The sequence below is a fragment of the Podarcis gaigeae genome, assembly GCF_964106915.1.
Source record: "Podarcis gaigeae genome assembly, chromosome: 14".
In the NCBI taxonomy this organism is placed as follows: domain Eukaryota; kingdom Metazoa; phylum Chordata; class Lepidosauria; order Squamata; family Lacertidae; genus Podarcis; species Podarcis gaigeae.
In genome coordinates this window covers 36,540,177-36,565,212 of record NC_139690.1, presented here as the reverse complement: position 1 = coordinate 36,565,212, position 25,036 = coordinate 36,540,177, and the positions used below count along the sequence as shown (strand labels likewise).

At 42.8% G+C, this 25,036-nt stretch overlaps 1 protein-coding gene across 3 annotated transcripts; it reads left to right on the top strand.

The window, feature by feature from the left end:
- Positions 1-124: 124 nt before the first annotated feature.
- CCNF (cyclin F) lies at positions 125-24,549 on the top strand. Of its 3 annotated transcripts, none has more exons than XM_083711108.1 (18): positions 125-207; positions 2,383-2,428; positions 3,862-4,016; positions 5,725-5,831; positions 7,107-7,174; positions 8,629-8,822; positions 11,180-11,233; positions 12,032-12,136; positions 12,776-12,853; positions 13,602-13,753; positions 14,775-14,939; positions 16,532-16,655; positions 18,125-18,305; positions 18,648-18,735; positions 19,928-20,027; positions 21,431-21,555; positions 22,234-22,403; positions 22,795-24,549. In XM_083711108.1, exons 3-18 carry the CDS (start codon positions 3,912-3,914, stop codon positions 23,223-23,225), a joined length of 2,247 nt encoding a protein of 748 aa, XP_083567234.1. In that variant the 5' UTR covers positions 125-207; positions 2,383-2,428; positions 3,862-3,911; the 3' UTR covers positions 23,226-24,549. The 3 variants fall into 3 exon arrangements, with proteins under 3 accessions (XP_083567234.1, XP_083567233.1, XP_083567232.1); XM_083711107.1 differs by lacking the exon at positions 125-207 and adding an exon at positions 231-422 and having other exon boundaries at positions 2,248-2,428; XM_083711106.1 differs by lacking the exons at positions 125-207; positions 2,383-2,428 and adding an exon at positions 231-422.
- Positions 24,550-25,036: the final 487 nt, after the last annotated feature.

Here is a 25,036-nt window from a genome sequence, read left to right as displayed (position 1 = left end):
CCATCCCGCGGCCTCTGCAAACGCCGGCTTCCCGGTCCCTGCCCAACCACGTTCTTTGCCCCGCCCACTATCCAATCACAAGCCCGGATGGGTTTGAAAAAGAGGGCGCGCGGTTGCTAGGCGTGATGCACGGGGAGCGGGGGATTTAAAAGAAAGAAAGGAAAGGGCGGGGTTCGGACTCAGGTTTTGCGCTTTCACAGCCGATTGGTTAGTCCGTTCGGAGGCGGGGCGGGGCTTTAGGCTTGAAAGGAAGGCGCTTTCTTTTTGCTGAATTAGAGTTTGAGAGGGGAGGGGCGGGATTAATTGGGACTCCTCCCACTCGCCGTATTGGCGCTTACTACGAATTAGCTACTTGGCGGTAGATCCGCGCTACTCCGCGCTCCCCGAAGATACAGGCGTAGCAGCGGGAATGAAAGCGGGTGGTGAGTGCCCATCCCCGGGGCGTCAGGCCTGGGTAGCCTTTGCGGGTGGGTGGGTGTCTTTAAACGGGGGTGCTCCGTAGATCTGACTGAGCAAACCTGGATGTTCCCTCCATTTTGCTCCGGTGTAAATTGGGGTTTGGGGGTCCAATTAGTAACTAATAATTAATGAATTGGTCACAATCTCTGGGATTTATCCGTAGCGATTACCTGTGAACTACTGAGCCAAAATCCTGATTACTAGTGCCAGGAAAGTAATGCCCCCTCTAGGCTGAAGGGGGCTTTCTCCTATGTAAGCGTTGAAAGAGGTGCAGCCCAAAATACTCCTACTAGGGAAGTAAATCCCTTTTAATCTAGTGGTCCGTAGTTCTTAGCAGGTTTAACATATGGTCGTATGGTTTAAGACTTCACTTCTATACTTACGCAGGGCTGGATCAAGACAGCTATGCTTAAAATGGAGTCACTGAAATATATGACAGGATACTAGTTCCGGGCCTAATTAAATCCTATTAGTTTTAGAGCTTGATTAGCAGTTCAGTCCTTACTCGGAAATCCTGTTGCATAAGGGATCCAGCCCTTATTTAGAAGAAAATAAGTGAGGCTTGTTGTTGTTTAGTCGTTTAGTCGTGTCCGACTCTTCATGACCCCATGGACCAGAGCATGCCAGGCACTCCTGTCTTCCACTGCTTCCCACAGTTTGGTCAAACTCATGTTCGAGAATACTGTCCAACCATCTCGTCCTCTGTCGCCCCCTACTCCTTGTGCCCTCCATCTTTCCCAACATCAGGGTCTTTTCCAGGGAGTCTTCTCTTCTCATGAGGTGGCCAAAGTATTGGAGCCTCACCTTCAGAATCTGTCCTTCCAGTGAGCACTCAGGGCTGATTTCCTTCAGAATGGAAGTGAGGCTTAGTTCCAAGTAATTGTCATTCCGGGTTCTAGCCAGCTCGCCCCCGTCCCATATATATGCATATTATATATGCCTGCCAATTTAGGATAACACTTCATGAATCTGAATTGGCTTCATTTATACTATACATTCTATTGAGACACCGGAAGTACTAGGCACATAAATTTTGGAATGATGGATAAAATATGAATGGGGTGGAAAGGTATCTAGGCTAATAGAAAGTGGGGACTGTTAGTTAACTGCTTATCTTAACCTCGCCTTCCATGTGTGAAAGAATTGTCCCCAAATGGCTTCTGTTTTGCTAGCTCAGCTAGTAAAAACTTCAAACTGCTTCAACAGTTCGCGCAGGCTGTGCGTTGCAAAGCAATTTGTTTTTAGGCAGTCTAAGTGGGACCTGTTTCACACGTTCAGGTTTCCTTCCCGACTTTTCTCTCCTGTTTTTCCCCAAAACAAAACGAAGCCGGGGTTTATTTTTTAAAAAGTGTAAATCTCAAGGAGAGGGCGCCCCGGTAATTTGGGCGGGTGGATTTAAAAAGGAAGCGGAGCCTATAGTGGGGCAGGAGTTGAATGCAGTGGCTGGGGATTGGCTTGAGGCTTTTTCATGTGAATGAAACACAATTGCAGAATACTTCGTGCTTGTTGCGGTCCCTTGGATCCCCCGCATCGGACCCAAAAGCAATGGGGAGTTTTAAAAGCCAGGATTATTATTATTAGGAGGCAAAAGTGTTGGGGTAGGATATTCTGTCTGAAAAATGGTAATCGAAAAATGCCTGGGTTTTTTAAAGCAAATTTAAAGAGAACTGTTCTAATTCTCTTGTGTTTTGTGGGTTAGAAGCACAACATTCTATTTTAATTGGGCAACAGTTTTTAGACTTCATAGACAAAAACAACAGATCAATTTTTGTACTGATATTTATGCAGGTTACATGAATAGCTTAAAACTGTTATCAAAAAGAAGAGGAAACTTCTATCAACAGCTTCCCTTAAAGTGGATTGGTTTTTTAAATCGATATTTTGCTTTTTGTATAAAAGCATATATCTATTAACTTCATCCAGAATTAGGATAGTTTGGCAGGCAAAGTAACCACTTCTGCTTCTACAGGTGGGTGCTACATTTTGACTCCCAATGGCATAATTATGCAATTTTTCTTTATGTGCCATTCATACATTCTGCAACATTTTGATTTGCTTGTCTATGGTTATTTACGAAAGTAAGAAATGGCATTACAGTGTCATTCCATGTTTCAGATCCCATTGATTTAAATGGGATGGTGCAAGAGATGCTTGAAGTTGCAATCCTGTATGCACGTATTTATTACATTTATATCCCACCTTTTCTCCAAAGAAAGGGTGCGCAACCTGCAGCCCTCCAGATGTTTCTGGACTACAACTCCCACCAGCCCCAGCCAGCATAGCCAGTGATCAGGGGTGATGGGAGGTGTAGTCCAATGACATCTGGAGGGCTGCAGGTTGTGCACCTCTGCTCCAGCGAGATCAAGCTGGTATGCCTGGTTCTCCCTCCCTCCATTTTATCCACATAGCAATTCTGTGAGGTCTGTTAGGCTAAGAAAAATCACCCAATGTGCTTCACGGCAGAGTGGGGACTAGGAACCCTTGACCGCCAGATATTAGTCCAACACTCTAACCACTACACCACACTGTCTCTTAAACCTGGGAGTAACTTCCCTTGAACTCAATGTGGCTTAACTTCTGAGTGAACCTATATAAGACCGCACTGTAATTCTCTTGAGTTGATATCCTTTAAATGTGCAGCACATTCTTAAGCATGTGTGAATGGAGTGATCTACTCTACAAATCACCAGCCAAACAGTTTTGGGGATTACATGTTACTGATATCCCAGACTAAGAATACTGATCCTTATTTGTCCTAATATCTCACCCTAAACATTTCTACAGCCAGCTGAGCCGATGAAATATGTTGCATTAGTAGTAGTAGTATTTATATCCCACCTTTATTTACTGCTTTTATCAACTGGCACAGAGCTGGTGCTCAGTAGCTATTTATGATATTTTGAATCACTATCAGTTTGTACTTGGCTGTATTGTTTGCCACATATTTCTTTTCGTTTTTGCATTATTTATATGTTGTGTTTTAATAGGATTGCAGTGTTTGTAATTTTTAATACTGATGTTGCTGTTTTGAGCTTTGGGCTCAGCACTGTTGTTGGAAAAGCTGAAAACAAATATTAAGTCATTAAACAAAAATCAAAATGTTTTCGCATACAAATCCTCCCAAACGTTTTGCCAAACATTAAGCTACATTATTAAAACAAGCAACAAACAATACTGGTATATAAAGAGCCATTTAGCACCTGTCCCACAGGGTGGTTTATCATAAATGAACTTATGTGTGTAGAGTCCAGCTGGAACAAGCTGTGATGTGGTCTTTTCTGTCCTCCTCCTGCAGGAGAGCACAGAATGTACTGCCAGCCACAGACGTGCTGATTTTTATTCTGATGCATGCCTGTATGTTTGCACCTCTTGTCTGATGGAAACACCTTGTGCTTGCTTTAGTGACCCACTGCAGGTGCTCCAGGTGCTTCTCTGTCCCTTCAAAGCGAAGAATGAGGAAGAGACCCAGAGTCCTGACGCTGTTGTGCCTCCCGGAAGATGTTCTGTTTCATGTTCTTAAGGGGCTGCCTGCTGAAGACATCCTTTCCCTCCGAGCTGTAAGTTTAACCCCTGCAGGAATACTACCGTACTTTTCCATCTATTAGATGCCCCCATGTATAAGACACCCCACCCCCCATTTTGGGGGACTCAGTTTTAAGAAAATGAGGGGAGATGGCCCAAAGTTGTTGAGCCTCTCCCGCCACACAGCTGTGGGCAGGAAACACTCCCAAATCATTTCCTGCACGCAGGTAGAGAGTCTTTCCCTCGAGGGAAGTTGCGCTCCAGCCAGTTGGCCAGAGGGCACCTTCCCCATGCCGCTGCACACAGGAAACGATCCAGGGAGTGCTTCCCATGCGCAGCAGCATGGGGGGAGCTGCGCGCCGCCAGCCAGCGCCCCCAGATCGCTCCCCGCTCGCAGCGGCATCTCCCTCCTGTGCCACTATTCATATATTGGATGACCCCAGTTTTTTGACATGATTTTGTGTCAAGAAACCTCATCCAATACATGGAAAAATACTGTAGCATAGCTTTACAGAATCCTTCCAAGGCAGCATGTGATTAAAATATAATGCTGTCTAACAATAAAATCATTAAAAGACAGGAAAAATGAATCCTAAATGTTCAGCCTGGATCTGGGGAAGCCTGAGGATCTCCAGATATTGTTGGACTGCAGCTCTCATCAGTCCAGACCATTGACCATGCTGGCTGAAGCTGATGGGAGTTGGAATAAGCTTTTCCTCCTGTTCTCTTTCTACAACCAGACTAGTATGGGTGGAAGTTGTTCTCCAGATAACTTGGACCCAAGCCGTTTGGGGCTCTTAACCATTAAAACGAGCCCTTTAAGTTGGTTTAAGAAACCCACTGACAGCCAGTGCAGATGGTACACTATCAATGTTATATGATCTGGCCACCTGTTGTTACATGATCTGGCCACTTGGGTATCTGCATGTTCCCCAAGTCAAGTTTCTGAACCGAATTTAAAGTCTGTTGTGGATTGCTCTGTCTTTTGGAGTCACAGCAAAGTTGAGTCCTCATATTAGGATTTTAACATCTGCTAGGTAGGGCTCTGGAGTCATGTAAGCTGGGACGTCTTCAGCTTTCAGGGCTAGATTAGTTCATACTGTAAATTAAGTGTTAATGCTTTGTTTATTTGGTAGCGAGGGTCCTATGGGAATATGGTTAACAGCTCACCCTTCACAGGAAGTAACAGAGTTGGAGTGAGGGAGCAATTTTTGCCCACAGCATTGCATAGAGGAGGTTTGATTCCCCCTCCCTACATGCCACAGTCCTGATTGTGTGGCTTCTCCTTTACAGAAAAGAATAGCACATTTTAATGCATGCATTTCACACAGGGGTCGCCAGCCCTTTTAGACCCACGGGCATATTTGGATTTCTGAGTATGTGCACATGCAGCTTCCAGGAGATCCAGTAGAATTAATCTGAGCTTTGAAAAGCACATAGAGCTGGGAGAGGAAGTGGGAAAGAGTGTCATTCTTCCAACTTCTTTTTAGTTTTATGAACCTTTCAAGGAAGAAAAAAGGTAACAGTCGTCACCACCTAACAAGTTAGGGGGCAGCGAGTGGGAGGGGTGCCAGGTAAAGACTTCAAGGGCACCATTGTGACAGCTCCTGATATATAATATCTAGCTTGGACCTCATTGCTTGAAAATGGAACGTGTAATGCCACCGTCTTTGGGTTAATTGACGCTGAGCAGGGCCATTTTGAAACCCTTTGGTTGTAATTACCTGCTTGTCTCTCTTCTAGGTTCACTCTCATCTTAAGTACCTTGTAGATAACCATGCTAGTGTTTGGGCCTGTGCAAGTTTTCAAGATGTGTGGCCTTCTCCCAACAACTTGAAAATGTTTGAAAGGTAACTCCTACGAATTTTAGAAACCTCAAGATTAAGGAGAATGAGATGTTCAAAGATCAGACACTTACTATTTTCAGGGCGTGGTGGTCAGCTATTCAGCCATGAACTGCACTATTCGAGAGCTCTGTGCTTGTCTGCCCTTTAAATCAGAGCCTTAAATTGAGATCTCTTTCTCTGGAAAAAGCAGATATTTCAGCTAATCTTTTTTGCAAACTGCTGGAGTAATGCAAGAAAAGGACCTGAGGAGTGGCACCCTCTGTGTGGAACTTCTTGCCTACCTATATTTTGGAGGCTTTTATGTTTTGATGGACAAACACTGCTTTGTATTTCACTGCAAACAGCATACTGGCATTTGTCCATAATACAAAAATGAATCAATCCATTCATTGGATTGATTCATTGGATACGCTGGTAAAATATGTACTATTGTCTTCGGAGATAGAGGGATTTCTCCCCGCCCCCTATAATGGGTGGAATCCATTTGTTCTTTGAGTGGCTAAGACAAAATACACTGCATCCATCTCTTTGCAGTATAAATACAGTAAATATCTAGTACTTTCGTGTTGTTTAATTGGAGGCTGGAGGTATCATCCTCTTACTGCAGAAGGTCTAATCTTTCTACCTGTATTTTGAGTTTACAGTGAGGAAACATGGAGAGTGCAGCCATACTAAAATCTGCCCCTGCTTTGTCTTATGGGCAGTGGTGATGTGTTGCAGGTTGGATGTCAGTTCACACACATACAAATCAAAGGAAGCTGTGTTGGGCCACATGGAGGAAAAATCCGAGACCTCAGTTGGACAGTACCTTTATTAGGACCAACCAAAATGTCATAAAATAGTGATCAGCCTTGATGTTAACACAAAGGAGGGGAAGACTGAGAACAGATACTTAGCTGGATGTTGTAGAGAGAAGGTGTGTATCAAAATAAAGGTGGCAGACTTGACTGGTCTCTGCCAGGTGCTACTGGTCTCAGATGGACACATGATTCTGGGTCAAAGAAGCAATGAGCAATCCCTGTCTTTCAAAACACAAATCCAACAGTTACTCAGATCTCTCACCAGGTTTTACTGAAATTCACTGTCTTCGTTAGGCAGAGAACAGAAGTTGGCACATAAAATGCATTATCAGGAAGGTTATTTATCAAGCAGTGGGATAAGTGACAATTGTATCACCAATTTCTGAATTGAATCTAAGCTGTGTTTGGTAAAATCCGGAATTTTCAGAAACCTGTATTCCCTCCCCCCCCCCCAATAAAATTCTCTATATTTGTGCAGGGCTGCAGAAAAGGGTAACTTTGAATCTGCTGTGAAGCTGGGCATTGCCTACCTCTACAATGAAGGCTGTAAGTCATGGGTATACGTGGAAATGCATGCATGGAAAATATTTGGGAGTATGGTGTAACTGCCACAGGAGGGGGAAGCCTACGCCCCTGCCCCCCCCCCCCCGTTGTTGCTAATGATGGGAGTTGGAATCCATCCTCTGGAGGGCCACAGGGTCCCTAACAATAGCTAGAGGGTAAGAAGTTGGCAGTAGGGTTCTGTAGACTTGGCTATATTTAGGACTATATAGTCCTAAATGCTGGTCTTGCAATTTTCATATCAAGGGAACTTTCCCTTTCTGTACTGTGTTTGCTAAGAGTTGTTTGGACTTATAAAATTTATGGCCACCAGCTTGGATGGTTTAAAAGTGGAGAGAGAAATTCATGGAGGCCAAGGCTATTGAAGGCTACTAGCCCCAACGGCTATGTTCTCCCTCCACTGTTGGAGGCATTGTGTCTCTGAATACCAGTTGCTGGGAACCAGGTGGGCAGAGTAGTGCTGTTCCACTCAGCTCCTGCTTTGGGGCTTTCCATAGGCATCCGGTTTGCTGTAGTGTGAAGAGGCTTCTGGCCTTGATGGGCCATTGACCTGATCCAGCAGGGCTCTTCTTAGGTTCTGAATGGCAGCAACACTTGAATAGGTGCCTCTCTTTCCATTTTGACGTTGCCTATTTGCATGGTGTGTTGGTCCTTTATGTGCACTGTTTTATGTACGGTAATTTTGTACATACGTACATGATTTAATTTGTATGCCACCTTTCCACAGTTCAAACCATGCTCAAGTCGGCTTACAACATGGAAAAAGCACATAACCACAGCATAACAAAAGCAGTCGTACACAATCATAATAATAATAAAAAAATTATTTATACCCTGCCCTCCCCAGCCAAGACTGGGCTCAGGGCGGCTAACAACCAATAATAAAAACAAGTTGATTAAAATACAATTGAAAAGATTAAGATACAACATTAAAACAATCAGAGAACAATCTCATCATAGGAGGAGAAAGGAAAAAGAAAAAGGGGGAGGGAATCAAACTGATTCTGAGCCAAAGGCCAGGTGGAACAACTCTGTTTTACAGGCCCTGCGGAAAGAGATCAGATCCCGCAGGGCCCTGGTCTCAAGAGACAGAGCATTCCACCAGGCCGGAGCCAGTGTTGGAATAAATACAACATTAAAAAATACACATACAACCTGATTAATTCCCACATAAATCCCAACAAGATCTAAAATAAACAGCCCCACCACAACAAAACACCCAGCCCAAGAGCCTGTTTAGCAGTCTCAGCTTTTGTACCTGGAGTCAGTCAGATCCTGCTCTCCAAAGCCAGGTAGAAAAAGGGTTGCAAGGATAGTAGGTCTTCCGACATTTACCGCCAGATTTTCAGCTTGCATAGAGACAGGAGTAGTAGTATAGAGAACCAAGCTTTGCTACAATTCATGTTTCAAGAAAACTTTTTCCCTTTCTGCTCCTTCAGTATCAGTCTCTGATGAGGGTCGTGCAGAAGTGAATGGGTTAAAAGCATCTCGCTTCTTCAGCCTGGCAGAACGTCTGAACACCTTCGCAGCCCCCTTTGTCTGGCTTTTCATTCGCCCACCTTGGTCTCTGAGTGGAAGCTGCTGTAAAGCTGTGGTCTACGAGAGCCTCAAAGCAGAGTGTCAGCAGCAAAAAGTAAACTGGCTTATTTTGTAGCTTTCAGACTTAGATCTCTCTTTCACCTAAGACTTACCTTAGACTTAAGCTTCTGTTGCAGAGGGAAAGATTAGTCATTCTAGCCAAAGACACAGCATCTTAATTTTCCTGAGTGCTTACTTTCTGAGGGTAGGGGGTGGAGTTTGCAAGCCATACAACAGAGCATCCTGAGAATATTATTTCCTTTTTTTATTATTAAAAAAAAAGTCACGTTTCTAGCCCCTATGAAAATTGTCTGTGAAAATCTGTAAAGCCTAGACAGGGCTTAGTTCAAATATCAGGAAGATATGCATCGTTGATCCCCACTTTCCACTGGTAGCAGGAAAAAAGCAAACTAACTTGCAGTGCAATCCTGTATATCGTATTTTTCGCTCTATAGGACACACCCGACCATAGGGCGCACCTTGTTTTAGAGGAGGAGAACAAGGGAAAAAAATTCTCCCCCTCTCTGCTCAGTGCCCCTTCAGCGAAGCGGCAGGAGAAACGGAGCCCCTTCTATTTCTCCTCCCGCTTCACTGAAGGGGCGCTGCGCAGCTCTCCCTCTCTGCTGAAGCCAGGAGAGTCTTGCTTCCCTGGCTTCAGCGAAAGGATTTATGCGAAAGGATTTATGCGGGAACTCGCACTGCGCTCCAAAGGCTTCATGGACCGACCCCTCTTGGTGTCCAGGCTTCAGCGAAAGCAATGCAAAGCCTCCGGATCGCGGAGGGAGCGCTCCCTCTGCACTTCAGAGGCTTCGCACTGCTATCGCTGAAGCCAAGGAGCCTGCATTCACTCCATAGGACGCACATACATTTCCCCTTCATTTTTGGAGGGGGGAAAGTGTGTCCTATAGAGCGAAAAATACGGTACATTTACTTGGAGAAATAAGACACATGGATTTCAGTGGGGCTATCTCCCAGATAAGTGTGTATATGATTGCATCCTTAAACACTAGCTCTTCCTGCCCATGAACCGTGAACATGCCCCAGTTGCTGCTTCTCCAAATCCCCCCAGGTCCTGCAGTTCCTCTTTCTTTCCTGAGCCAGTTAATAGTTTCCTCTTAATGAAGTCTAGGCACCCCACTGATGCCATGAGGGGCCTCACCCGCTCCTTCCAATTTTCTTTGAGTTGCTCAGACTCTGCATTAGAACTTCTTAAGAACTGATCCTACGTGCTCCCTGAGCAGGCATGCTGTTCCCCTTCATCAGTGTTGGGAGTTTGGTGAACATATTGCAGCGGTGTTCAGAAATAGTCTGGTAAGACTGCTGGTTGAAAGGATAAATAAAACTCAAGGTTTATTACTCATGGCAAACAAAGCCATTCTAAGTATACGTTTTGCTTGTAGCTGATATGGAGCCAAGAAGGTAACACTACCACATGGTAGCTCACACTGAGTGAACTGGAGGAGGAAGAAGGAAGTAAAACCTGAAAGGAAGTGATCTGCTTCACCAACAAGTGGTTACTAAGAGTAGGAATTAGTAAGGGAAAAACCAGCTTTCTTTTTGCTGTCCCCTGCTAGTTCTGGTAACTTACTGCAAACATTGTTGCTTGATTCCGCAAAATAGCTCCTTGACTTAAGTGTATTTCTGGATTATTTATTTATTCCATGAAATTTATATGCCATTTGTTTGTAAAAATAAAAACAGCCTCCACGCAAAAAGATTAAAAAATTGCAACCATACTTAAAAACATACGAAAGTTAAAATGCTTAAACAAATCAAAATTACCTTAACTTTCTAAGCATTTGGGTAGGCTTGTGTAAAAAAGAATGTTTTTAGCAGGCACTGAAAAGAGTACAGTGGTACCTCGGGTTACATATGCTTCAGGTTACAGACTCCGCTAACCCAGAAATAGTGCTTCAGGTTAAGAACTTTGCTTCAGGATGAGAACAGAAATCAGGCTCCGGAAGCACGGCAGCAGCAGGAAGCCCCATTAGCTAAAGTGGTGCTTCAGGTTAAGAACAGTTTCAGGTTAAGTACGGACCTCCGGAACGAATTAAGTACTTAACCCAAGGTACCACTGTACATTGAAGGCACCTCCTTGATTTCAATAGGCAGGGTGTTCCCAAGTGCAAGTGCTGCCACCCTTAATGATATATTTATTACAAATATGGGATGGGTATGATGTGGCACCTGTAGTGGTGCCAGTTCCACCGATCAAATGGTTGACTGGGCACATGTTGGGGTAAGGTGATCTGGTAGGCAAACTGATCTCATGTTGTTATGTTACAAAAGTGATGAGTTCAGGGATCCACCAGACTTTGGAAGTTTGAAGGAAAACTTATGCAGGGCAACTTTGAAGATGCTTGCTACTTGGCTTCTCTTTATAACAAATATACCCTTCTCCATTTCTTTTAGGCTCAGAGAGGATCAATTCTGTATTGCCTAGCTAAAGTCCTAAATCTCTTTGAGGTAAGTTCCCCACCCCCATTGTGACTGTCCTACCATGCCAAATTTACCAAATCTATTGTGGGACTTTGTATTTGCAACTACTCAAGCCATGTTAACAGAGTGTCTGTTGATTGCTGTAGCCAGTTGAATCTGTATCTTATTCTTAAATGGTTTTGACTGGTTAAGTTTGTTTTCTTGGTAAACTGATACTTGTTTTTGTCATTTTAGGCGGACAGTGGGTGTGGTGGTGGTGGTGGGATATAAATGGACTATGCAGCCGGAAATGAAAGTGTTGGATCATGATATAAACCATGTTATGTTTACGCTTAGTAAGATCAAATATGAAAGATTAGAACAACCAATTTTGTCTTGTTCCAGACTGGGTTTTTTTAGATATCTTTTCTACAGATGTGAAACACTTGCACAGATAATAAAGAGAGACAATCTTGCAAAGTCTCTAAACATAAATTTACTTTTTTTCTCTTCTTTTATGCTTCTGAGGCTACAATCTTAAACCCACTTGCCTGGGACTCAATGAGACTTCTAAGCAGGCACGTATAGGATCACGCTATTGAGTTAAAGCTTGCACAATGGTTTGGAAGGCAGGAAGCAGGGGCTTCTTGCATTTCCTTGCATGCTGCTCACCAAATTATTTAGGCTGCAGTTTCCCCCGAACTGTAGGCTTCTCAGTTATTGGAATCATTAAACCTTGGAGGGGCTTGCAGCTGAGACCATTATAGAGAACGCTGGATCTCAGTGGCTTTGTGTGCGGGTGTAACAGAATAGTTGGGGATAAATAAATGTCACCCTTATTCACAGGATGAAGAGAAAAGAAAAGAAGCTCTAGAAATGTTTGAGAACTCATCGAAGCAGGGATGCTTGCACAGCGCCTACCTCCTCTGGGAAAATAACAGAAAAGCTTCTGTGAGTATATATGACACTAATATCATACTGACAGGTAAACAAGGCTTGAAGAGCCAGGCAAAAGATGGTTGTCTTATAGCTGCTGGTAGGAGACAAAAAACTCTACTCAGACAGCTGATGTTGAGAAGAATGGAATGAAGGCAGTAGCATGGCTTGGTGTAGGGATTTGGATGTTGTTGGGTGCTTGGAAGAACTCTCCCTTCGAGAGCTGATGTGTACATTTGTGGGTGGCTGAGCCTGATGACAACCTTGATAGAATAAAAGTGCATAATCATGCTCTATATCCCAAGTAAATACTGTATCAGTGCTGAGAAAGTGGTGTGTGTCTTTGGGAGTCCCAGTTTAATTCTGAACAGCGGCCCTCAAATTTGCAAGTACAGTGGTACCTTGGTTTTCGAACCTAATCCGTTCCAGAAGACTGTTCCGAGTTCCGAAACATTTGAAAACCGAAAACTCAATACGGAAGTCACGTGGCATGTTCGACTTCTAAATGTGTTCGAAAACCGAAGCATTTACTTCCGGGTTTACGGAGATGTTCAAAAACCAAGGTACCACTGTATAGGAAGTACGAAAGGGAAGATAGTTTGCTAATAACACAAAGTATGCAGTATCTTACTTTGCTTCCATTCCTCCTTGTAGATGTCAGACCCTGGTAGATACCTTCAAAGCCTCAGGAAACTCAGGGATTATGCAGCCAAGGGCTCTTGGGAAGCCCAGGTAAGACTGTCACTCCTGAATCTTTGTTTTCCCCCACTTTGTCCAAGTGCTTTCAGTGTTGAAGCAGAAGGTACCTGCTGAATACCTCTTGGCAGAGCATTCCACAATACTGAGTCGATAATATTAAATACTTTGTTTCTTATTTGCTGACACACGAGTCTCGCCAACTTGGGGAATAACACTTCTGCAGATGCCCTCTGTGATCTAGTTGGGATATAAGGGTTCAGGCAGCACTTGAGGTTCAGGTGGTCCCATAATTTATTTTCGTTATGAACAGTTAATACTGATTCTAATGTGGCCACACTTTTCTTAAAACCCTTTCCCCCTCAGGGCGGATTCGAGATGTGATTGTGCCTGTGGCATGGTGCTGCTCAGTGGGATCCCGAGCCAATGAGCTTACCTGGCACCATTGACTGGGTGGGAGAAGTTTTCTGCTGTTTTAATTTCCCACGGTGCTTGTAGTGATGCTAGACTGTGTACTTTGGTGGTTTTTTAAATGGTGCCTGCAGATGGCAGAACGAATGGAAGAACCAAAGCAGGCATTATTAGTTATTGTGGGTCCCCTTAGGACAGGTTATTGTCCCCAGGCCTGCTTTCCCCGAAATATTGAAGATGGTGTCATTAAAATAAGCCAAGTGCATCAACTAATACTTGGATTATTGGTGTCTCAGAAAAAGCAGAATTAGCTCTTTCTGGAGATGAGTTCTTTTCCCTCTTGATTTGTGTCCTTTTTCTCTCTGTTACACAGATTGCTCTAGCCAAAGCTTGTGGGAATGGAAACCAACTAGGGCTGGAAACAAAAGCCTCCAATGAGATGGTGTCTCAGCTCTTCCAGGCCTCCCTCCCTCTCAGCAAGCAGAGCATCTTCACGGTTCAGAAGGGAATGAACGAGACAATGAGGTAGAGTCATAGGACAGGCTGAGGGAATTGTTTGCTGAAGCAGAAAAGGCTGCTTGCTAAGTTGTTTTTGCCAGATGCTTGTATTATAGTTCTCCATAGCATGCTGTGCAGAATGCTAGGTTGCTACAGGGTGGGTTTTCTTTTTGGGAATTTAATTGCTCTTTTGGGGGGGGAGCACTGCCACCTACAGGAAAAGACACACAGGTGAACAAATATATAACTTTAAAAAAAACTAGTAGATATTGAAAGATATTTTAAACTGCTAAGGAGCTGAGTTTACTTCTGTCTGGTTCAACTATGTGTTATACTCGGTGGAAGGAAAGCCGTAAGCTATCTCCCCCTCCCATTGTTTCTGCCCACTACTTTAATGTGCTTACATCAACTATTAGCTAGAGTGGGTGTGGGGGAACCTCTGGCCCTCCAGATATTGCTGAACAACAACTCCTAACGTCCCTCACCATTAGCCATGCTTGCTGGAGTTGTAGCTGAGCAACATCTAGGGTGCCAATGGTTCCCCACACCTGAGCTACAGTGATCTGCTTTTAAAAGAGAATTATTTACAATATAGCATTTAAGCTCTCCAGTTGGTGGCGGTTTGGACCATGCCAATCTGGCATTGTTTTGCTTGCCTCCCCCCCACCCCCATCCCACAACAACACTCTAAATGGCAAAAAGCACTCATAGATTTGATTGAAAACTTACTGGCCTGTAAAAAACTGCTCCAAGCCATAATATGGATGTGCTTCATTCTCTTGTTACTATTGCATTAAAATGTGGCTTCAATCGAGGATCCCAGCATGTTCAATTTTTAGTTATAATTATTTGTAATGAAAGAACATTGTGTTATATCCTAGTTATTTGCATGTGTTTTATTCATCTTGTGTCTTTTTTTCTCTTCTGTCGTATGTTGCTCCCAGCTCCTTTTGGAGGAACAGCAACTCACATATGTAGTTGTAGTTGAATGAAGTTGATAGCTCAGCTATAGTCTGCTTGCTTTTAAATGGCTGCTCCTGTTGTTTAGGTACATTCTGATTGACTGGCTGGTAGAAGTGGCCACCATGAAGGATTTCTCAAGCCTCTGTCTCCATATGACAGTGGGGTGTGTGGACCGGTACTTAAAAATAAGACCTGTATCCCGGGCTTGTCTTCAGCTTTTGGGGATTGCTTGCATGGTTATTTGTACACGGTGAGTAACTTGACTATTGGCAGTAGTGATGGCTGGGCTCTTCTTAATGAGGAATGTACCTACAGGACAAAATTATGGTCTGCAAAGTTTTTCTGAAAGTTGTAGCAGTACTAGCTAACAGGGTGGATTTGATTTAAATCAAATCAATTTAAATCACTAGTCAGTAAGATTTGATTTAAATCATTTATTTATTTTTACAGAAAGACTCATTCTTGCTGGTATAATCTTAATATTTACAACCAGATGAAGGTTTCCTTTTTGGAATAAAATTTCAGAGTAGTTTTTACAGTTATTACTGATTTGGTTATACTATTAGAAGTACATAGACAGATAATTATGGAAATATTGTGAGGTTTAATAAGCTAACTGTTTATATTTGGACAACTTTTCTGCTGTACTTTATTGGAAGGAGAAAAAAATCATTTCCTTAATAACATTTTATTTAACTAACATAATAACATTATAGCATATGTATCCATGTTTGTTAACTGATGTGGTTAAACTTTTTTTACAAAAACTTAGACTGAGTTTTAGCAGACATGAAATACTTAAAACAAATCCTTATTTCCTGATAAATAGCCTTTGGGCTATAATGTAACTTAAATAGAAAACTATCTTTAGAAATATTTTTCCTCCAAAAGTATTTTATTTTAAAAATCCAATTTAAAACAAACCAAAAAAAATCAATTTTTTTAAAAAAAATCATTGATTTTTATCCACCTTGCTAGCTGCAGGGCACTTTTAAAATGTTATTTTTTAATAACAAAGGAAAAGTGACTTCATCTTCTACAAGAGCTGGTTGTGATTTGCAGGCATGGTCATGCCTTCTGAATATATGGAACCTGCTCAATTTCACAATGACAGCTGCTGTTCTCCTACAGGGCAGACCACACTGGGGATGGGTACAATGGAACCATAGGGTGGGGCAGCATGGGTCCTCAGGAAAGACTGGGGTGTGGAAAATGTCATACCTGCAAGCACCTGTTGCCCCAAGGGTCATGGGTGAGGTGCTGTCCCTAACTGATTTTGGGGGATACAGTGGGGATCTCAAATTAACTGATTGGAGTGCCCTGGAAAAATAATGATTAATTATTTTTGTGATTAAAAGTTAGAACTGTCCTCCCTTCTTGAGCTATGATCGTTTCCTTAGTCTGCTTGGTTTAGTTTCTCAGTGTGCGGGAAACAATTACTGTGTATTGTTGTTTAGGGCAGCCAAGGCTACTTTGCCCCTCAGAAGCTTAGGAAATCCTTGATCCACCTTGACATGCCTTGTCAACAGTGTGATCTGACTCAGAAACCTGAGAAACTACCCTGATTTGCCTTGTAATTTGGAGACCACACAGAGCTGATGCCCACCGCTGGTATTTTGCATTCCTGCTTTGAGATTTAAAGTATTTCTTCACGTTTCCCAGATGCTCTCCAGTGTAACCTTACAAATCAGTCCAGCAGATCAGCTTTTACCAGTTTAACTGCTTCTTTAAATAATGTGTGTACATACACAGAAAGAGACTTGTCCATTCTATCTGGCGTTGGATGAGTAAACAGATCCACTATGTGTTTGGGCCTTGGTGATAATCCATCTTTTGTTACAGTTTTATCAGCAAAGAGATTCTGACAATACGGGAAGCTGTTTGGTTAACAGACAACACATACAAATATGAAGATCTTGTCAGGATGATGGGGGAGATCATTTCTGCCCTGGAAGGAAAGATAAAGGTAAGCTGGTAGAGATGGTGAAAACCTTTATAATCTAGCTGCCATTAATGCAATGCTGAGTAAATAAATGCTGGTCTGCTTTTTACCTTGCCTTTTCCATGAACTACCTTGCAAATTAGGGGATATTCCTCTTCTAATTCTGTATTGCTCCTGGCTTCCTCTTACCTGATATATTCCTGATGGTGATGAAGATGAATAGTTAGATTATCTGTACTTTTGGAAAGCAGATTATCTTGCGGGGTTGAGAGACCACTCGTTCAGCTCACTCATACTGCCCTGTAATTTGAGGGGAGGGACTGAACAAGTCTGAGGTCTGCTCACAAGTTCTCTTGTGGACTGAAATATTGCCTCCCAGGTTTTGGAGATAACTTCCTCTGTTTGGATGGAGCATTCTCAATGGTTGTGCCCATGTCCTGAACACTCTTCTGAGGGAGACCTGCTTAGTCCCCTTCCTGGTAGCCTTCTCTTGGCTGGTGAGAGCTTTGCTTAGATAGGCCTTTGGCCTCCTGAACTAAGAGTTCATAATTAATAGTTGGCTATTTTTCCATTCTTCCCTTCTATCTGTTTTTGTACCTGCACCCACACCAATGTGCTCTGGCATACATTTTGGGAATAGTTAGTGTTCATAATGATCCCTTATCTTAGCATAAAACAGTGCTGGATCAAGAGCCTTGATTTGGGGTGAGTGATTGTCTTCCAGCTGACTTTCAACTCTTGATGTACATCTTGGAATGTATAAAGATATGGCAGTGAGTTGATTTATGGTTTATTGTACACATATGTATACCTGAGTCTTCAATGGAAGGTGTAGAACATCATATCCCAAGAGTCTCTCATTGCCCCTCTGCTAGCTTCAGCAATCTTGGTTGAAAGCAGGAGTCAGTCATGGCTACCAGTCTCTCAGTGCAGCCTCATCCAGCTAGCACTGCATGGAATTCTGCCTACTTCCTCCTCCTTGTTCCCAGTACACCTTTAGATTTCAAAAAGGACACATTTTTCTGTGACATCATGCACCCTTCATCGCCTGCCAGTTCTGCCTCTATCCACTTTTTGGGGAGAACAGTTCTTTTGCGTTGCCAATGTCCCTTAATGGCTAGGTACTTAGGTAGCCTAGCCATGCTGGTTTATATAAGCTAACCATGAATTCTTTGTCTGGCACAGTTCTGCAGCTTGTATTTTCCCATCGTATCCTAAATATTATCTAAATACTACCATTTATTAGTTTCTAATATTCACTAACAGACTCTGGTACCCACAACTCTGGTAACAAAAACCGAGTAATCCTCACCTCAAAAATGGGATAGAAATGTAAATAATAAAATGCATGTGACTTTAATAAGAAGTTTGTTTGTTTGCATTGAATAGCAAACCTTTAGCAAAGAGGGTGTTCTTGGAACAGTACACCGTGTTGCATAGTTCCTGTGTATGTCGGCCTTAAGTAACCTCTTCTATCTGCCACTTTTTAAAAGATACCTACTATTCTGGACTACAAGGAAGTGCTGCTGAACATAATCCCATTGGAAAGAAGAACTGTGCATCTCTACAGCTTCATTTGTGAACTTTCACTCTTAAACACAGGCCTTTGCATATACTCTCCTGCCCGTTTGTCTGCAGCGGCCTTGCTGCTGGCCAAAGTATTGCACAAGCAAGGTAACAATCCTGCTGAATTAATTCGGGCACCTTTTGGGGAACAATATCCAGCAAAATAGTCCCATTTTAGCTCTTGTCTGGTTCTCCTGCTGTAGGGGTTGAACTGATTGCAAGGAGGACAGGGAGAGCTTCAGTTTGGAGAGGTGGAGGCTTCTTAGGATCTGGGTGAACAGTTTTCAGTCAAAGAGCTCAGGCAGTGGCCATTGGAGTACTTGGGAGCATAACTGGTTGTCACTATGTTGAATGCTTTCATTTGAGAGTTTAGTTAAATAGCACACTGTGTTAGAGACCAGTGAGCAATATTGGTTATTTTGTTCATGTCTTTTCTCTCTCTCTCTCCAGCTCATCCTTGGACAAGCCAGTTATGTGAAGCCACAGGGTTTTCCCTTGAAGAACTGATACCCTGTGCACTGAATATCCACAAAAAATGGTAAAAAAATGGGGTAGCAATATACCATGGGGGGAGCCATAATAGCTTAGTCTTCCCAGCTGTTGCAAAATACTCCTTGGCATGCTTGGAACATGCAGCTTCAATAATATTTGAACTTCCTACAGACAGCATCTGAAGTAATGAGTTGGTCTGATTGCCAGCTCAAGAGTGTGCTTTTCTTGGGGCACTTAAAAAGTGTGTATAGTGTTCACAGCTGAGGTGGGGGGCTTAGAAAGTTTTATCCTCAGCCTGGCCCACCCAGGCCACAAAAGCATCTTCTGCTCTCCTAGATTTGCATAGGATATGAACAACTCTCCTTACTGCAGGCTTGTACAGTACTTCGTCAAGAAGGGAATGAAGCAGATAGTGAAGGGTTAACTCCTCATTCCCCTCTGTTTCCTCCTGCACCAGCTGATGCCTCCTCTCTCATCACATCCTCAGCTGTGTCAACAACATACATTTTAGTCTTCCACTTAGGAGGGAGGGACTGGAGCCCAGAGGTTAAGGTACATGTTTTTGCATGCAGAAAGGTGTCCAGATTTCCTCTTTGGCTTCTCTGATTAGAAGTACCTGAAGCTGGTCTGTATTCCTGAAGTGGAGGGCAAGTGCAAGCTGCAGGTGGATGGCTCAGGTGTAAAAACAGTCTGGTTTGCAGGAAAGGGGGAGTAGCTAATTGCTTAAGCAAGCACAAGGCTCAAAACCAGGCTTTAGAAAATGTTGCACGCAGACAGATCCATAATAATAGCATTGCTATCATAATTATTTGCATCTTTCAGTTTATTACCCACTGTTCACCAGCAGCTCCCATGGTGTGTTGCAAAAAATGGAAATAATGCTAATCAGGCTGAAACCAATGCTTTCTGTCTAAGGAAAGCCATAGATATTTCTTCTAATTACCCTCCGTAGGCTCTGCTTAAGTCTTTTTGCTGCCAATGTGAGTGCTGGAAAGCTCTCCCAGAAGACAAGTTGGGTTGCTGACACTTCCTATTTCCAGTGCCCACAGAATAAAATATAAAATGGTGATCTGGGAGCAAGGCTGTCAGTAGTACAATTGGAGTCTGAAGCCAGGTTTGGAAACCTAAAGGGAAACTTCAGCAGCCACTGGTTCTGTGTAATGCTTGGTGGTTCTGTTAAATTTATCCAGTGACTCTAAACAAGGGGTGTACTTACAATCTCTCCCTCTGTCTCCCAGTTTCCATGAGGATGTCCCAAAAGATTATAGGCAGGTGTCCCTTACTGCTGTGAAACAACGATTTGAAGATGAGCGCTATGAAGAAATTGGCAAAGAAGAGGTACTGCTTTTGAGGGGAAAGAGAAAGGGAGAGTCCCAGTGTATCTAAACTCTCCAGGACTGCATTTTATAGGATTATACTGTAAATCTATAAGGAAATGGAGCACAGTAAAATGTGTTGGATGGGCAGCACCAAGTCTGGTGGAGTCATAGGCTGCCCACCTTCTGGAGTGGAACCCCTTGGTGACAAAGCAGATCTTCTGGGGACATGTTCTATGCAAATTTGTGTTGGAAATTTTTCAGTCTGCATTGGAAAACTTTCTGATGTGATGTGCTAGCGAGTGATCTAGTTCAGCATGCTTATTTTACTAGCCTTTAGCAGGCAAAGTTAAAAACGATTAAGCTGGCAAACTTTCCCTAATACTGTGTTTGTAGTTAGCATCCATTTATTCATTGTTACTAATAAACTTATAAAATGGATTCCCCCCCCCCATGGAAAAATCACTGGAAAATATTCTTCCCATCACTTCCCATTACCAAAGCAGAAATGGAGAAGTTGCTTCTTGCCAGACAGGGAACTAGGAAAAAACCCTTCTCTGGTTGGCAGCCATTATATGCAGCAAGCAAAGCACTTTTGCTGACAACCACTGTTTTAATACTCCCACAATGCCTCTGGGGTCCTTGGAGTGATGCTGTGCTGGGGCCCTGGAGACACTGTGGAGAATTTAAATGGTGTGTTCTTACTGGTGGCTGATCGTTGAGTTCATAACTATTTAAAAATATAGTTGATCTGCAAGTTTCTAGAACCTCTATATTAGTGTAGATAAAGTGTTAGATTATGAGTGTTCTGATCTCCATTCAAGCCATGAAACTCACTGGGTGTCTGTAGGCCAGTCACTGACTGGCAGACTAACCTACACCACAGGATTGTTGTGAGGAATAAAATGGGAAGAGAACTGTATATCTTTTCCCAGGAGGAAAAACGTGATGTCCGCATAATGATAAATATCTTTACATTTCCTTCAGTAAGCCATCTCATATTTAAGAACTTAATAAAAACTACCATTCACCAATAAAAAGCAATGCCATTTTTTAATATTTTCCTGATCCAAAGTAGGTTCACTGGAAACCTGCCCTTAACTTGCAGACTCGCTGATTAAAACTAGCCCGTGCCAATTTCCATCCACAAAACCTCTTGTTGAACTTATTATAGCCTCATTCCTATCTATATCTGTGTGGAACTAAGCACAGTTGAGTTCAATGGATTTACTTTCAAGTAAAGATGTGCAAGATTGCATTTGTAACTAGTACTTTAGAGAAGAGTGGTATGGGGTTTCTTTGCTTTTGTTTTGTTGGGGAGGGTGACTAGGGCAAAATCCAGAAAACTACTATGGCATCAGTGGATGAGTTTTAAGAGCATGTGTGACTGTAGCTATGCTGTCTCACTGAGCTCACTTGTCTTAGGTGATGAATTACAGCCAGCTCTGCTCGCTGCTAGGAGTGAAACATGAAGATCCAGAGCCTGACTCCTTGTACATGAACACAGTGGAAACATTTCTCACTTCTCCATCGGGAAAGAGAACTAAAAGGCAAGTCTGGTCCCTCTGTTTTACCTGGATGGGATGGGGTATTCACTGACTACTAGACAAGTCCTCTGGCATTCGTAACCTTGTACAAACTGGAGTATTGGCTTCTACCACCCCTAGCATGCATCTCAGCTGCTACTCTGCATTGCTCATCTATTGGGTGGAGAGCATGCGGCCCTCCAGATGATGCTGGACTCCACCTAACTCAATATGTCTACACTGACCGGCAGAAGCTCCTCTGGGAGTTAAAACCAAGGGGCTTTTTTCAGCCCTTCCTAGAGTTGCCATCCAAAGCCATGTGGTCTATCACTGTGTTAACTGTACTGCCCTCTTGCAAGCTATCAGTGCTGGGCAGCTCAGCAAACAGTTGAAAATGGAATCTTCCTAGCTTTCCAGGTCCAGCCAAGAAAAGGTTCCATGTGTCAAATAACTAACTGGTTATAGATAGTGCTCAAAATGGGTGGTGGTGGTTTTGTTTACTATTAGAATAGGCTTGTTTACTATTAGACTAGGTTGTGCTTAATGGAAAGGGGTGGAATGGTTTTATGATTGCTTGAAAAGAAGTTGGGTAGCATAACACTCAACTTTGAGCACTGACTGTGGAAAAGCTGATCCAAGGCCCCATTTTCTCTCCCCCTTTTGACAGTATTTTATTAATGGTCATAGATACTCTTTCCACAGGAGAAGAGAAGACAGCATCCAGGAAGACAGGGGAAGCTTTGTAACGACACCAACAGCTGAACTGTCCAACCAGGAGGAGAGCCTTCTAGACAACTTCCTGGACTGGAGCTTGGATTCCTGCTCTGGCTATGAAGGAGATCAAGAAAGTGAAGGAGAGAAGGAGGGAGATGGTAAGGTTTTTTTTTTTTTGGGAGGAGGTGTGTCATTTGGGGGTATTACCATCTGGCATTTGGGGTGGGTGGGGGTTGAATTTAGGGCACACAATCAAGCAGTAGAATAGTAATAATTGAGACTGAATGTTTGAATGCTTCACTTCAGAAACAAAACCTTGCTCAACAGAAAACTGGCATATTGGTTGAAAAGCATTTAGCTCTGCTAAGCTAATTTCATGTGTGAGAAGAGGTTTTTTTTAGGGGGTTATCAAAGCTAAACATTAGCATTTTACTGTAAGAGGGTAAACTTTGACAGAATTAAAGCACAAAAAGTGGGCACTTAAAGTGCACTACAAGATTAGTCTTGATTTTTTTCAGTAAGGTTTATTCAACCAACTTTTCTGTATAGTTACAGCTCCAAGCGGAGTTCTGGATGTGGTCTGTACGGGCCCCGAAGAACACTGCTATGGCTGTTGTGAAGACTCCAGTGATGAAGAGAGCATTGCCAAAGAGGGATCTACATTTGACCTAAATAATTATGACCCACCAGGTGCTGGGAAGGGATGGCTAATGCACCACAGCCAACCAAAGGGCACCACTGAAGCCAGCTCTGGCTATTCTTCTGTCAACAGTACCAGCCCTACTTCCACTATAGATTGCAACTTTGGAGCATCTCCAAAAGCTACCTCAGTGCAGCCTCTGGGCCCTGCCAAGAACAAAGGTGGATCTCCTCATGACTCAAAATTATGTTTACACTCCAGCAGAAGGCAAGCAAAACGGAAAAATGTGGCTGAGTACAATGAAGAAGAAAAGATGAACTTGGGCTTCTTAAGCCTCTAATGTCCTGGTGCTGTTTACTTTAACAACAAACAGGTGCAAACATGGTTGAAGGCTGCACTGTACATGGTGGCTCATGAGGTGCATTGCCTTGGTCTTGCTGAATGTTTACCTAAAGAATTTCCCTAAAGACTTGTTGCTGTTGTCTTCCCCACATATTATCCTGTGGCCAAAACAAGATTCAGGCACTAGCAGGCATAATTGTGGCATTTCCCCTGCAGAATATGGCCCACAAAAAGCCCTCCTTTCCCCTCTTCCCTTCTGTTCCATGTAAACTATGTCTGCCCATGACATGATCAAGCATTCTTTACTAAGGTTTAGTGTCATTCTTGGCTCTGCTCTAATGCCTTTCTTCAGTATCCCAAGAGGTGGATACTTCCCTGTTAGTGGTGTTGAGCTTGGCCCATCTGAGGCCTTTGTTGCCTGTGAAGTATTTGGTCTGACAGCGGAGATCTGCACTGCCTCTTCATTGTTTCTGCTACTTCAAAGCAGCTGCATCTACTGTAGTTTACTAAGAAGCAAAGTGACCCTGTTTACCAATGAATTGTTTTAAGGCTGGGGGCTATTTTTGCCCTTCTGTGCATGTTAAGCAATATAGTGGCTTTTGTGAGCTAGCGGCAAACAGCTACCTGTGGGAGATGTAATATGTTCTAATAATTTGGTTAAGTGTCCTATATTTTTTCCCCTCTTTATTTTCCTCTCAATATTCTTTCTCCTTTCCCTTTTTTCTGTTGTTATCTGCTTCTTTATACTAGGCCCCTTTGATTACTAAATTGTTAAGGTTCTACCTCTGCTCTAATTGCAGTGGTGCTTGAAAAATTATTGCTACACAGAAGTTTGATGATGGAAATTAATTTTACTTGAATTAACTGTTACCACTTCAGTTGTCCCGTTGTCCGTAAAAGCTCATTTGTTTCATGGGATCTATGGATTGAACCACCCGTCTTACAAAGCTGATCACACTAAAAGTCTGAAGCCAATAGCTTGGACATGTGGACTTGAATGTTCTTCCATTAGACTGAACCCCCTCCATGTGCAAAACTTTGAAATGGTGCCTGCAACCCTCTGCGACAATTGTACTGGTATTAAGGATTTTGAACAGAGACGCAAAATAAGGTTTGGCTTCCTTCTTTCAGTTATGCCTCCTTAGAATGTATACCCAGGTACAAAACTTGTGTGTTTGGAATTAACTACATGAATCTGAAAAACACTGGACAGGCTTAAATGATTTCTTTCTCTTTTTTCCTTTCTTCAGAAGGTAATGTCAATGACAGTTCATGTTGGCTAGTGATGTTTTTTTATAAAAAACAATTTTTAAAAAATATAACAGACTCCTGACTTTATTCAGTGGACAGAGAGTTCTCTGAGGTGTTTAATAAAAACTACAAGAGGATCTCCATAGATGAGATTGTCTTATCACTGGCAAAGGAGAAGCTACTGTATATGATAAATTTGCTTATTGATCCGCACCTCTTGGAAACATAGCAGGTGGATAGCAAGGAGACACAGGACACATTTATTTACTTAGTAAGGTTTGTTAGCTGCTCATCAGAATTCAGTATCTTAAGGTATGCTGCATCTGATAAAATCAGTTTAAAAGCTAGAAGAAATTACCTGCACAGAAGCTGCTTAGCACAAGGTATGTTTTGAGTACCAGAAGTGATCGTTGTTCAAAGTCCTTCTATACCCAAATCCATTCCTGGTTGCCCCAAGCTTTGTTATTTCAGCAACTTGATTTGGGGGGGGGGGCATGGGGATTTTGTTGCTAAACTGCCATCAAAATCTGGGGTATTTTGCTGATCCACCAGCAAATC